The 14,160-nt window shown below is 37.1% G+C and overlaps 1 protein-coding gene and 1 long non-coding RNA gene across 3 annotated transcripts; one reads left to right on the top strand and one right to left on the bottom strand.

Annotated features, from left to right (window-relative positions):
• Nucleotides 1-3,870: 3,870 nt before the first annotated feature.
• LOC109195294 (E3 ubiquitin-protein ligase TRIM41) lies at nucleotides 3,871-6,907 on the bottom strand. 2 transcript variants are annotated; one of them, XM_019347324.2, is made up of 3 exons: nucleotides 6,598-6,907; nucleotides 4,329-5,813; nucleotides 3,871-4,209 (listed from the first exon to the last, which is right to left on the bottom strand). In XM_019347324.2, exons 2-3 carry the CDS (start codon nucleotides 5,796-5,798, stop codon nucleotides 4,198-4,200), a joined length of 1,482 nt encoding a protein of 493 aa, XP_019202869.1. In that variant the 5' UTR covers nucleotides 5,799-5,813; nucleotides 6,598-6,907; the 3' UTR covers nucleotides 3,871-4,197. The 2 variants fall into 2 exon arrangements, with proteins under 2 accessions (XP_019202869.1, XP_019202868.1); XM_019347323.2 differs by having other exon boundaries at nucleotides 3,871-5,813.
• A 2,815-nt stretch (nucleotides 6,908-9,722) lies between these two features.
• LOC102083263 (uncharacterized) lies at nucleotides 9,723-13,603 on the top strand. Its single transcript, XR_267773.4, has 3 exons — nucleotides 9,723-9,948; nucleotides 10,990-11,155; nucleotides 11,273-13,603. It is a non-coding gene; the product is annotated as an uncharacterized LOC102083263 (long non-coding RNA).
• Nucleotides 13,604-14,160: the final 557 nt, after the last annotated feature.

Raw genomic sequence — 14,160 nt, 5'->3', positions numbered from 1 at the left:
AACCAGTCATGAAGTCATATCTAACAACAATAAACAGCCAACATCCTTCCAGTTACTGGTATGCTATTCAGATATGATGTCATGGTCCTGGGTGTGATCCAGTGTTTTGTGTTTGATTTATATTTCTTGATTATTGTTAAAGAAGTTTCTGTCTCTGTACTCTCCCTGTGTTTCACGTTTGGTTACCCTTTGTCTCTGTGCTTCATGTTCCCTCCGTCTCCCCACGCAGTCATGACTCTCTGTGTCAGTGTCAAGTCTGCGTCTCTGTGTTATATTTCCTGCTTTACTTTGAAAGTCTGTGTGTCATGTCAGTGTTTCTAGTTTTGCTTCCCTTGTCTCGTTATGTCTAATTATTTAATCGTGTCTCCCTTCTGTTTCCCATTCTCTCATTACTCCTCTGTATATTCAAGCCCTGTCTTTGCCTTTGCCCTTTGTCGTGTCGTACCACCTCATGTGTGTGAGTCTCCCTGCGTTTCTAGATTCATGGTGTTAGAATTTTCTTTTCCCCAGTGTTTAGTTTCTAGTTTCCATTTTTCTAAGTTTAGTTTGTTTTTTTGTGAGTTTATGTTTTGGACTATTTTTACCAGCAATAAAGCTGCCGCCTTTAGTTTAACCTTCCGTCTGTGAGTCATGCATTTGGGTCCTGCCTGCCACACAGCTTCACATGACACATGAAGCTGAACTGTTCTGGTAGTTTTGGATTAACAGAAAGGAGTGCCTGTGTGAAAGGACTTAAAAACAAAAACACGAGTGATTTATCAAAAGCCCTTTACAAATAATAACATGGGTTTTACTGCCATACTTTTAGTTATTTTTTGTTTTGCACCGCACATATTTTATATGTCAGTAGGCCATTTATTGTGGAAATTCTCATGTAGGAACTATTGTACTGCATGGTCATTCTGCTGGTGCACCTTGGTGAGGTGCACGCCTATGTTGAAGTATGAGCATGGCAAGTTGAAGCAGGAGAAGCCAATTTAAGTCAGAGGAAGTTAAAAGTTCTTAGAAGTATATGTAAAGTGCTCATTTCTGTCTCAAAGCATGGGGCAGCCAGGGAGGTATGTTTTCTATGTAGATATATATAGATCATTTTACGTCTCTATTTTACCTGTCTTACTATCTCATTGAATTTTATGTTCTGTTTTAGCTCGGCTGTGGCATAGTTTGTAACCAAGGTGATGCTGTAACAACATCGATTCCAAGATTTTACAACTCACATTAGAGCCAACTTTCATGCCATCAGTAAAAATAACTCTTTATTGACTTTACCATTAATTAATCCATGTTTCATGAAAAAATGAGAAAGATAGATGGTAACTGCATGAAACATGGTCACAAACTATAAAGATAATAAAAAGTGAAAGATGATGTTGTGGAGGTACGTAAAAACGACAGGAGAGGTCTCAATATGTCTGACTCCAACTTCTTTATGAAAAAACAGAATGAACAAAATAAGACCGAAAACAGTGATGGGTATAAATATCAAACACTGTACTCTACAAAAGTCCATCCACTGTTATGTGGTGTATTAATATGAATCCATTGATGATTATTAGTTGGCACAGAGTCTTATGAAAAAAAACAGCTTGGTAGATTTAATCCATCAAAGAGGAATTTACATGTCAGTGTTTGGAGCATCAGTGTAAGTGTAATATAATAATAAAATGTGAGTAAATGATATTTGAACGGCGTATTGCGTATAGCTATATTGCCAGCAGACTATATTCCCTTATATAGTAATAAAGAGTATTGAGTATTTATATCTGAATAAAAACCTTGTGCATGCAGGCAAGTAATACATTTGTAATCTGGTAGTTTCCATTCTTTCTCTTCTAATATGGATGGTTAAGTTTTGTAAATTTGAGTTTAATGTTCAGTAGACTTGCATATCATTTCAATCCAATGCCCTCTTCAAACATATGACTTGTCAGGAAACAAGCTGGCACTTTTGGTTAATCAGTCATTGGGTCATTACCAAAAAGTCTGAAAACAAATAAAGAGCAAATACTGTCAATAATTAGACTACCAAAGTTTAAATTTTAAATACATTTAAAAAATTTTTAGTCTTCAAGACTAAAAAATACTGGCAACTGCCAAAACTACTCTTCAGCCTTCCAAGTAAGCCTATCGTATAAATTTCAAAATCCCAGTTCACATTGTTCTCAAGGTATTGCATTTAGAAGATTTTCAGAATACTTGATCTCTGACCTTCAGGTAGAGGTCTCGGAGATTCGAACTTTACCAAGATTAGTATACACACCTGTGGTATTTAAAGCTTCTACGCTGCCTTATTTTCGAGTTATTGGAGAAGTCAGTTTTAGAATGGGTTTCTTCCCAGCTACCTAAAGATTGCAGTATTTTTATATTTACCCCCAGTATCTAAAGTATCTAACAATTCAAAAACTTACACTTGAAATACAAAATAACTGAAACCAGTAGGAAAACATGTAAAGAGACCTAGGATATTCAGTTTTGATTCATTTCATTTCATAACTGATAATTAATTCAATATTCAAACAATTAAGCATGCTAGAAATGCAACCTATGATCTGATTAGATTTTGCATTTTTCCAATTACTAGTGGTTTAATAAATTACAATGTGTCCATTTATTTGCCTTGTTACAGAATGCACATTTTCAAAAGGATATTTTTTATTTCATTATCTACTGCATGATATTTTCTTAACATTGCATCAAATTTCTATACTCTCCTACTATCTACCATGTAATTGTTCTGAATGGAGGGTGTACTTATTGCTGCCTAATGGTGCTTACAATTTAAGTAAAATAAGGGAGAAACAATGTTATTTAAACAGAACTAGACGTAATGGTCCTCATTTACTTTTTTTTTAAAGCTTTGGCAAATTTTTTAATGATTTTGTTGATCAAATTGAATTTGGGATTAATATATTAATTCCACATATTTCTATTATATTTTTAACTTTTAAATGTGTAAATATAGAAGGTCTAATTTAGTTTGTTTTGTTCTTTAGGCCAGTGCATGACTCAGACCTCAGTGCATGCTTTCGGTTGGCCTCTTCTTGAAAGACAGGATACATCAAACATTATTAGTCCTTTATTTATCCAGGTAAAAAATCTCATTGAGATTAAAAATCTCATTTACAAGACAGACCTGGCAACATATCTGTTTAAAACATATCTGTTTTAAAAGCTATCACCACCCTGAAAGAATAATTATTAATAAAAGAAATTACACCCTTCACTCCAAATAATAATGTGTAATTATTAAATTTGAAATGGGGATGTTAGAATAAGCTTTAAAACAGCCAGCATTGTTCATAGCAATGCATACTTATAATTTACTAAAGCCCACATCCATAATAATATTATATAATTACAGTGTTTTCTAAAATAGTGATGAAACAACTTAAAGGTTCTCCAAAAGTTGATTCTGTTCATCTGGATGTAGCGTTTTCAGTGGGAGAAACGTTTCGTCACTCATCCAAGTGACTTCTTCAGTCTCAGCTGACTGCAGGTTTCCCCAATCTTATAAACAGTACATTTGCATAATGACTGAAACCAGCCCACTGAAGGAACAATGGGCTGGGAGGTCAGTTCCTTCATCATAATTATGCAAATTCTCATGATCATCGATCAACAACCACTGATCAATGGCCATGAGTACCATTCACAGAGAGTTGGGGAATGGCTGCAATCACATCATTGTAAGATGGTGAAAGATGTACCCATAGGCCCCCTCCTCGATTCAGACATGGTCTGGTTTCAGTCATTATGCAAATGTACTGTTTATAAGATTGGGGAAACCTGCAGTCAGCTGAGGCTGAAGAAGTCACTTGGATGAGTGACGAAACGTTTCTCCCACTGAAAACGCTGGATCCAGATGAACAGAATCAACTTTTGGAGATTTACTTACCTGGATGATTGAGAATGCATCAAGACGTTTTACAACTTAAAGGTTCACACATTTACCTGAATGAAAAATGCCTTTGAAAGAATTTGCATCTCCTTTCTTTCTAAATGCCTGCTTTTCGCAATGAAACATTGATTTTAGTGAGCCTCCTTTACACCTAAACCAAGAGTATACCTTCAAGGACTGCCAACTAAAACAAAATTACAACTAAACACCAAAATATACTAGTTCTAAAAAAGGTTTAGTCCAGTCTTTGTTGTTTGAAGGGAGTGATGATTAGAGGAACAGTGTTTGTGCCACTGTCACTAGTACCAGGACTGAAAAATGGGTAAAGTTTCTCATTAAAGATTTGGCCAGTATATGAGTGAAGAAGAACTGCAGCATTTACATCATAAAAGGAAACCAAACCCTCCTCATAATCCACAAAAACTCTCACCTTCTCTGGGGGATCATTCACAGAGAGAGGGACAGGATGGGCAGCAAGTGCAAAGTACTCATTTCTGTTCCTCAGACATATAGTCCAGTAGCCGCTCTCTGGGTTTAGTTTAATTTCTCCCTTCCTATTGACCGACCCTTTGGCCACTCCTAAAGTCCACCCAGTCTTTCCTTTAACCTGGACGTCATAGTAAAGTCTTCCACAGGAGAAGCCTTGTGTCCCTAAAACAGAAATTGCAGGTTCAAATCTTTTTGAGCTGTCTGGCAGTTTCTTCCATTCATCCCCACAATGAACTTGCTTCCCATCATTGGACAGGATGAGAGCAGGATGTGCCGTATCAGGATCCAAAGTAACATCCGCCGCATTCTGTCGAAGGTTGTTGAACTGAGCATCCCGTATCATCTTCATCTCATTTTTGATGGTCTCTGTCAGCTCATCCACAGCTTTCACCAAAGCGGTCCTTGTGATTCCCTCGTATTTTGCTGGACAGATGCTGACATCTGTCCAGTCTTTGGTGGGTGGAGCGGCATTCAGGGACGGGAAGCTCTGGAGGAAACGAAGACGGTCTTTAGAGCGTGAGATTTCCTCCATCTCAGCACGTCTCCTCGTCAGCTCAAAGACCTCCTGCTCCAGCTCTTTGATATAAACTTTGGTCTGTTTCTCTGTCCTTTTCTGATTCTTTTCAGTCATCTCAATTAGCTCTGCCTGAGCTCTTTCCAGAGACTTAATCAGAGCCGAGAAGACCCGAACACCATTTGCCGTCTCTCTGTCTGCAGCTTCTGTGCTGACCTTCAAGGATTGTTTAAGCTCCTGGACTTTTCTTTGTCTCTCTTGGATCATGTGCTGAATTTTAGCCTCTGTTATCCCAAGTTGTGTTTTTTTTGCTTCATATTCTTCTTTCAGGGGAACTACCTGGTGAAATCTGTGATCTGTGTCCACACATGACTGACATATGATCATTTGTTCATTCTTGCAATAGAACTCCAAAGGTTTGTCATGTTCAGCACACATCCTGTCTTCTTCCTTCTCCATAAAATTAAACAGCTGGTGAGTTTTTAAGATGGACAATGCTTGATGAAAATGTAGATTAGCTACAAAGAAGAGTGTCAAACAAGTTAAGCCAAGAGTCATCAACAACCAGATCTTCAGAGATGTCCATTTAGGTGCAGCAGGAGCATTATAAAAAACTTTTTCTGGTGTGGCATCGCTATCACCGGCTTTCTTTCCAACTGTTTTTCTAAACTGAACAGCCATGTCAGATATAAAAGTATTCACACCAAGCTTATATTTCCTATCCACATGCTCTTTGCACATGGGACACTTGCGCTGGGAATTAAAATTCAAATGCTCCGTGATGCAATGTTTGCAGAAGTTGTGTCCACATGGGAGTGTGACGGGATCCCTGAAGACGTCCAGACAGATGCAGCACAAAAGCTGTTCTTCAGTCAGAAGATAGCTGGCAGCCGTCATGTTGAAGATCTGCAGCTAAAACAGAAAGTCAGTCATATCAGTATCATTACTATAGCCAGAATGTTTCTTTAAACCATAAAGAAATTTATATACATCAAATATGTTCATTTCATATGCGTGTGAAATTATAGGTTTCCAGAAATGATTTTCTGAATTTGGTGAGATTTTATGCAGACATTTGTTTATGTAATATTTCCACAATAACTCCAAATATTTAATAGATTCTGAAAAGCTGAAACAGTTACAATAACCATAAAGATTCTACACACAATACCTTCTATGATATTTGAATTTACTGTCTTGCAACTTGCTCATCATTGAAGACCGATTTGCGCTCTAGAAAATGGATGCTTCAGCTCCAATGTACTTAAGAGTGTACAAAACACTGGCACGTAAAAGGGCATTTACCCTTCCAGGACCAGTAAAGCACCCCACCGACAGCTAAACTCATCTGTTCTCTGATTGGATTGTTAAATTTGTGATTGACATGACAATCAGCTGAAAGGAAGAAAAATTGGGTCATAATTTGTACTTGTAAGTCAATTTGTACTCGTAAGTTGACAGCCAGGAAAGTTGAGAGCAGAGTTTTACAGTTTTTTCCTTTCTATCTGTAACCAGACCTTAATTTAAAAAAAGTGTAACTTGTGTAAATATTTTTTTACAAACACAAATCTTTTTTACACACACACGAATTTACTTCTATAGATGCACAAACATAAAATTTTCTGATATTTTGGTTTACAAGGTTACGAAACTCAGTTCACAACTATGCATTTAATTTACATTACAAAATACTTACAGGCACAATTCGAGCTGATACACCCCCTCTGAGCTTTTTGTAGACCAGCAAATATCTTCAGTTCGCACAAGTTAAAGTTCTGACAAAATTAATCTGACTATGACTAAACTGCCATTTTAGGGTAACCTAAACTGTGCTGACCTGTGCTGGATGTGTTTAAGACTCCTCTGCTTTGCCACTGGAAGAACGATAACTGTGTGCTTTCACTCTGGCTTGTTATGGAAATGACTGTCAAACCTTTTCAGACAAGAGTGAACACACCCACAACTGTGCAGTTAAAGTGAGCAGACAGCTCACTCAGTTCAGATAATTTGACTAGCCTTTTAAAAGGGACTTGCTATGTTTTTTTCTCCCCATAGCTCCATATTTTTATTCTTGGAATCTAGTCAATTAACTTTGTATGATTCACACTTCATGTTAGTTCTTACCAGTGTTGTGGAGTAACAGAATGCATGTACCGGCATTTTGTATTTAAAATACAAAATATGAGTAACTGTATTCCGTTACAGTTACTCTTTAAAAAAGGTGATATTCAGAATACAGTTACTTTGTTGAAATAAATAGATTACACGGTGGTCGTTTCCTGTTTCATATGTTAGGCTATGCCCTCTCTATTTTTGGTAAGTCCACGACGGTGGAAACCCAAACAAAACATGCAATAAGAGGCTCTAATGCCCGTGTCTCAATCTCGCGGCCCATGTCACCTCTACTTGCGGCCCGCACAATGACATGAAGAAATATTTTTAAAATAGCATAGCATGTATGAAGCATGTAAATATAATAATAGCCACTGCAGGCAAAAAGAGTGCCTGACGAGCCCAGTTGTAAATAAGTATTAAGACTCGACTATACACCGTGTTCGTGTTTTCCTCCTAAACAATAAGTTCCGTTGGAGCAGCCTTTCAACGCCTCTTTCTGTCTGTCGCTAACAAAGTTGAGTGAAAGTTGTGTGAAAAAGTAATTGCCCCCTAAAAAACTGATTGGGTCCCTCTTAGGAGCAACAATTACAAAAAAGTGTTTGTGATGACTCGCAATGAGTCTTTTACAGCGTTGTGGAGGAATTCTGACTCACTCATCTTTGCAGAATTGTTGTAATTCAGCCAATTGGAGGGCTTTTCGAGCATGAACCGATGGATTCAGTTCAGGACTTTGTGCCTGTCCATCTTAGCCGCTATAATGCCTGACAGGAACTTCTGTGTTGTGCTGAGGCAGGTTATTGGCTGGTAGGTGGATTGGATCGGTCCGTTCTGTGGGTCCTTGGAGAACAGGACTGTCTAGGCTTCAGTTAGCAATTCTGTGTGTTTCGTTCACACATATTTTTCAAAGGCTTCTTTAGGCACTAGGCATGAATCGTGTCAGAGTCCCAAGCATGAAGAGCTGGACAGCACCAGGGAGTGTCTTAGATGTCTGCCACTCTGATGGTTACTGAAACCTGTTAAAGGAGATTGCTGTATTCTGCTGCTAGATCCATTAGATCCGCCTGCATTACAGATAAGTCATTCTGCACAGAGGTCAAACTGGTATGGCAGTTGGAGGGAAAAGAATTGTCATTGTTATATAATTTTGTTAAGGCTTTGATCAGCTGACCTGTGCTTCTGCTTCTTTGTGGATTTAGCAAGCTGAACTCAAAATATGAGTAAATATTATAAGGCTGTTTTCCAAACCCTAGACACCTGGAATTTTGAGAGTTAATAACTAGCTAAAATTCAAATTGATGTCTCTTCCTCTGTTACACTGACCATGAAGACCACAGCCACCCTGCAGTAAAAGTGAAAAGCTGTCAGCAAAATACTCAAGTATAGTTCTGACCTGATAATTATGGGTAAGTACAGTAACAAAATATTTGTACTTTGTTACTTCTCACCTCTGTGTATGAGCAAGACAAAAGTTCATTCATACAGACATAGTTCTTACAGACATTAGAACTCAGATTTCAAGACGCTCTTTGTTTTCATTATGTGGGTTCAACATAGTTTTTCATTGTTGATTTAGTTACAGTGCTCATACACCTGACCGCTTAAACGTTATAGTGTCAATAAAGGAAGAGGAGAGAATGTGTGTGTCATAAAGATAAATATTTGCTTTGTTTTCTTTTTTAATCTGCTGTTGCATTTTAGTTCATTTAAAATATGAACCTCTCTGCATTCAAAAGTCAATCATTCCCTGTCAGGTACATCCCAAAAGAAATAAAACTTCAGGACAAGTTGGTAATGAAATGGCACCATTCCCTGAGCCACTTCTTTCACAAAAAGCCAAACCACAAACCACAGACCACACACTGCTGCCACAGGTGGATTTGCAAGTTGAAGCTAACAGTTATTTTCAGAGGTGCCTGAACTGAAAATGAAAGCATGTGTGTTAACTGTAACCTGTAAATCCATCTGCAGCAGCAGGTGTGGTTTGTGGTAGGTTGGCAAAGAGTGGTGCCAGTGGAGAAATTACTTCAGGGGAAGCAGACAGGAAGTCTTCTTTTAACATACAATAAATATATAAAAAGACCAAAACACAAGATCTTACTCAAATTTCATTAATAGAAATGAAGACACTAGATAGCAGGTGGTAAAAATCAGTTTTTAAATGTTTGTTTTTAACCTTTTGATATTTTAACCTTCTTCTTGTGCTGAAAGTTATTCTTATAATGTATAGTTCCTACTAGTCATAATATATCTATATAGCTTTCTAAATTAATAGAGCTACGTTGTACCTGCAGACCTACAGCATCTTGTGCTAGAGCGCAATTCAGAAGTATTCAGAAGTCATTCGTCATGTCAAATGACCGGCGGATAAACTTTCAAGTTGGTAATGAATATATTACCTGTATAAAAAACAGCATCATGTAAACAAATGATAACCTAACAGTAACTGTTACACTGTAAAAAATATCTGTATATTTAAAGGTGATATACAATATAACTATGACAGGAAAAACCTGTCAACTATAAAACAGTTTAAAACTGAAAACAGTAATTTGTACATTTTTTCTCTGAAAAAAATACATAACCCTACTGTAAAGCACTCTTGCATTGTTTTTTAACGTAAGATTTCAATAAAGTTTATAATAGTCAAATACATTTTTTTTTTTACATTTATGTATTGAAAAATAAAATACAGGTTTAAAGGCTGAATGTAAGCATGGTTGTGCTGGTAATGGATACATGCTGTAATATGATGTTGTGATTTTTGCATTCATTTCACATGATAATAAGGAGTTGGCAAAAGTGCAGACAACGTCTGTACAGCTCCACACAAGATTTGCTTTGGACTACGGCAGCATGCTATCTTCGTTTTCATGGACTTGTTTCTCATTTTTTTAAATGTAACCTCTGCCACAGCTCATCTTCAGTTACTTTGGTAAGAAAATAATCCAACTTGGTTTATTTATCGACAGCATTGTGTTGCGGGCAGTGAAGGCGCAAATGACAAATTTACGTTAGCTTTAGTTCATTTCTTGCATTAGCGTTAGCTACATTAGACTGAAAATAGCCTAGTGACACCAGCAGTGCGTGTTTAGAGACGTCTTTTGGAGATGGGTGTATTAATGGAAACAGTCTAATTAGTGTAGCTATGTTTTAGTGCTTTGTCTAAATACGGCCTGGGTTTTCCCGCCTTGTTTGACTTCCGGCTGAAACTTTAAGTTAGCTAGCATCACAGCTGTGTCATATTTTTGCAGCATATGTGGAGAATCGGTTCAGTCCGTGAAAGCTTATGTTTTGCATTGCAGACTGCATGTAATGAACCCCGCTGTATTTTTAAATGTGTTGAAGTAAGTTGTAAGCAGGTGTTTTCTGGACAGGCTGCTTTAAATTCTCCCTTCTACCGCCGCCACACTGGTACCGCAACTATTTCTCAGGATACTACCTTAGTGTGTTTGAATTGCATTGTCTCACTTTGTAAACCCCAGTGCGAGGGAACTAAAGTTTTGATTGCTCACTTATGGGAACACATAGAAGAGGGGCAGCATGTGACTTATCCAGTGAGAGGATGCCAAAGTGTGTTCTCTGTAAAATCTACATTTACCTCCCCATATGTCTAGCAAATTTCAGTGACCTGTATCTCAGAAATATGCATGTTTTACATTAAACTACAGGGACAGCACGTTCTGCCAGCATCTACCATTCAAACCATTGTTGAAGAAATATGAAATATACATGAATTGGGACAGATGTATACATTGAATAGACTAAGCTGATGAACAGAATCAACGTTTTTGGAATTTTCTTACCTGGATGATTGAGCGTATACTCTTGGTTTCTTTAGTTTCATGTTCTGTTGCTTCCACACTAATGCACTGGCTAACACAACAATATAGGTTCAGACAGTAAGCCATTCAAGCCCTTATTATTAAAGGTTTTTATTTTGTTGTTTTTTTGTTTTGTTTTTTTAAATTCTCAGGTTCCTGCTTCGCTGCTGAGACATTCATGTTGAGCATTGACAAGAAGATTGTCAACAACCGCATCACAACCTTCACCTCTGCCATCTGCCTAATGATTGGCAGTTACTACTGCTTTAACATACACTACCCTGTAGAACTACGATCAACACTGGAGTTCCTTCGACGGTAACATTTCTTTTATTATGTATTTATTGTTGTGCTTATCAAACTTAGTCATTTGATATCCCTCCTCAGGTTGTTAATTTCCTCAATCTCTCTCGCCCTTTTTTTTTTTTTATAAAGGTGTTTCTTTTCCATAAATCCTGAGAGAGGCATCAAGGTTGAATCCAAGAAGGAAAAAAGTGATCTCAGTCAATTCCAGAGTTCTCACTCTCATCTCAGACACTGCTGACCATGAGTGGATCTAGTCCTACCCCTCTTGTTTGAGATGTGATAAAGAAGAATTGATAAAGGTATACTGTGTTGCATACTCTTCAGATGTTCTGTTTTTGAAACAGTTATTATGTTTCTGATTGTGAGAAGGAAGTTTTTAACAATGTTAAGTTTTACTAGACACAATTTGTGAAAGTACATGTTCTACTTTTGCTTTACTGTTTTATATCTGAAAAATGTGGTAAACCTGCTATTTCCGGAGTTTCTTGGAATCTAATTTTCCTACAGTTTGAAAGATATTTTTATTTTAACAGTGTAAAAAAGGTATGCTGCATGTAAATTGCTAGCATTTTGTAGTTATCCAAAAATTGCAGTTGAAGTTCTCAAAACAAGTGTGAAGGTTTTGTTTATTACCTGATGCAGTTTGAAGATGTACATTTTCAGCGTCTGAAATATATTGATGTAAACTTGTTCCTGGAATTTCTCTAATTCAGATTTTCTTTCAGTCATAGAAAAAATGTTTCATTGTCTATATTTGCATTTGGATAATTTGAAAAAGCAACATTCTATGTGTACTGATATTTATGTAGTGAGAACAGCACCAATAACACTTAAGTTCTCTAAGTTATGGTAAAAGTGTCTGAATTGTCTGCTATAGGTAATGTAAGATATAATGTATGCTCAACTTACAACACTGGTTTTGCACAGTTTGAACAGAACTTTTAAGAATTCAGTAACTCTTTATTGTTGCTGTCATGGAGGTAACTAGTAACTATTTGTGTTTATTTGAGTAAAAATGTAAACGTTTGATGTTCACAACATCAAAGATGTTAAATAAAATACTTTATTTAACATCTTTGATGTTAAATAAACATTTTTGTGTTACATTTAGGAATTTGAGTAGCTTACAGAGTAGAATGATTAAAAGCACTCTAGTCTAAAAAAAAGGTTCTGTATCATCTGATAACAGCAATTGAATTGCTATGCAAGCTGAATATTTTACTTATACTCTCAAAATATTTGTATGCATGAAATAAAGTAGTTGGTAATTAATACTATGACTTGAACAGTGAAAGGTGATCATATTTCATGAGGTAAACACTCAGAATAGTTTGTGATGTCATATTCAATTATGAAGTAAAATGGAAAAAAATATTTCATTCAAACTGAAAATTACTTCATAAAACATTAACTCTAAAAGCAGCAGAACTAACACCCTTTTAGTCATACTACTTGAAGATGTTTCACTATAATATTTACAGGGAAGTTTTATAACCCTTAAAAAGGGAAACTCCACATCATTTTTAAAGTAAATTATGGGAATTTTTACAGAATAAGATTGTATTTTATTATTTTGATAATTATTTTAACTGGGAAAAAATGTTGTGTTTTGTGGCACAAACTTTATTTTATAGGTTATTTTCATGTTCATTTCTGGGAAAAACATTGTTTAAGTTAAAACATTTTCTTCTACAGTTGTCATGTGTGTAATCTCCCTGTGTTTCTCTGAGTGTATTTAAGTCGTGTCTTCTGTCTTAGTAGTTGCTGGTTCGTCTGTGTTGTTCCCCTCCATTTTCCTGCGTATCTCCCTCCATGTCTCTCCGTGTCTCCCGTCATCTCTGGGTTTGGTTTTCGGTTTGTTTTGTTAGTTGTTCCAGTCTAAGTTTATTCTCGCCTCGCCGTTTCTGTTTGTTTGTCATCCTCCTGGCTAAATAAAGTTCACTCCCGTCACAAGCTGCATCTTGGGTCCTTATCTACTACTCCACACGTCTGCCACGCCAGACGTGACAACAGTAAAATATTGACCCTAGCACAATTTTTAACTGTAAAATCAACAATAACAATACCTTCTTACCGTGAAAGAAGAAAATGTTTACCTGAAATTTTACGGTGGATTTCTGGCAACCACAGCTGCCAGCGTTTTACTGTAAAATCTACTTTTTCTTTTCTTTTTTTTTGTTACTGTTAAGGTTGGCTGTGTGGCAGGCGGGCAAGCAGGAGTGGTGGACCCAAAATGCAGGACTCAGACTCGAGGGATGAACTCAAAATACTCAGCTGTATTTGCTGGCATGGGAAAACGAGCATACAAAGCAAACTAAACTGAGAAACAACATAAACTCACGGGAAACACAGGGAGATCCACACAGCATGAGGGACGACACAACATTGACTCAAAGAAACACAGGGTTTAAGTACACTGGGAAGTAACGAGGGGAATGAGACACAGAAGGAGGGCACAGCTGGGAGAAATCAGAACTAACGAGACAAGGAAGCAAAGCAGGACACATTCACATAAGACCCGGACCTTCAAAGTAAAACAGGAAGTAACACAGACTGAACTTACAGACACAGACTCACAGGCAAGCACTACAGAGGGAACAGAGAGGTGGGAACAGGGCAGACACAGACACTGACTGGACACGGGGATATAGCCGACAGGGGAGACAGCAACTAAGGATAACACAGCGACATAAACCATCAGACAGAACTTCAACAAAGAAACCAAAGACTAGAAATGATAAATAACATAAACTCAAAACTCTGGGTCAACGACCCAGGCATCCTAACAGTTACAGTGTATGCTTATTGTAGTTGTTTGCTAAAAACACTAACTTCGCTTAGTTTGCCTTGGGTTCAGCTTTGACAACCAAATATGATCGAATGTTTGTGGTAGAATTCCAAAGTTGTCACCTTGTACCCTCTCAGAGCCCCGTATGCTTGGAGAGACCCCTACAGTAGGGAAATATGCAAAAGAATGTCCAAGCCATTGTATTTTGGGTTTGTTTATGTCCTACACA

The sequence above is a fragment of the Oreochromis niloticus genome, linkage group LG17 (genome assembly GCF_001858045.2).
Source record: "Oreochromis niloticus isolate F11D_XX linkage group LG17, O_niloticus_UMD_NMBU, whole genome shotgun sequence".
In the NCBI taxonomy this organism is placed as follows: domain Eukaryota; kingdom Metazoa; phylum Chordata; class Actinopteri; order Cichliformes; family Cichlidae; genus Oreochromis; species Oreochromis niloticus.
The sequence above is the reverse complement of the archived record's forward strand: the minus strand, read 5'-3'. Positions and strand labels throughout refer to the sequence as shown.

Excerpts from the sequence above, each read along its gene's own strand:
- LOC109195294 (XM_019347323.2), bottom strand. The coding sequence starts at position 5,798 with ATGACGGCTGCCAGCTATCTTCTGACTGAAGAACAGCTTTTGTGCTGC.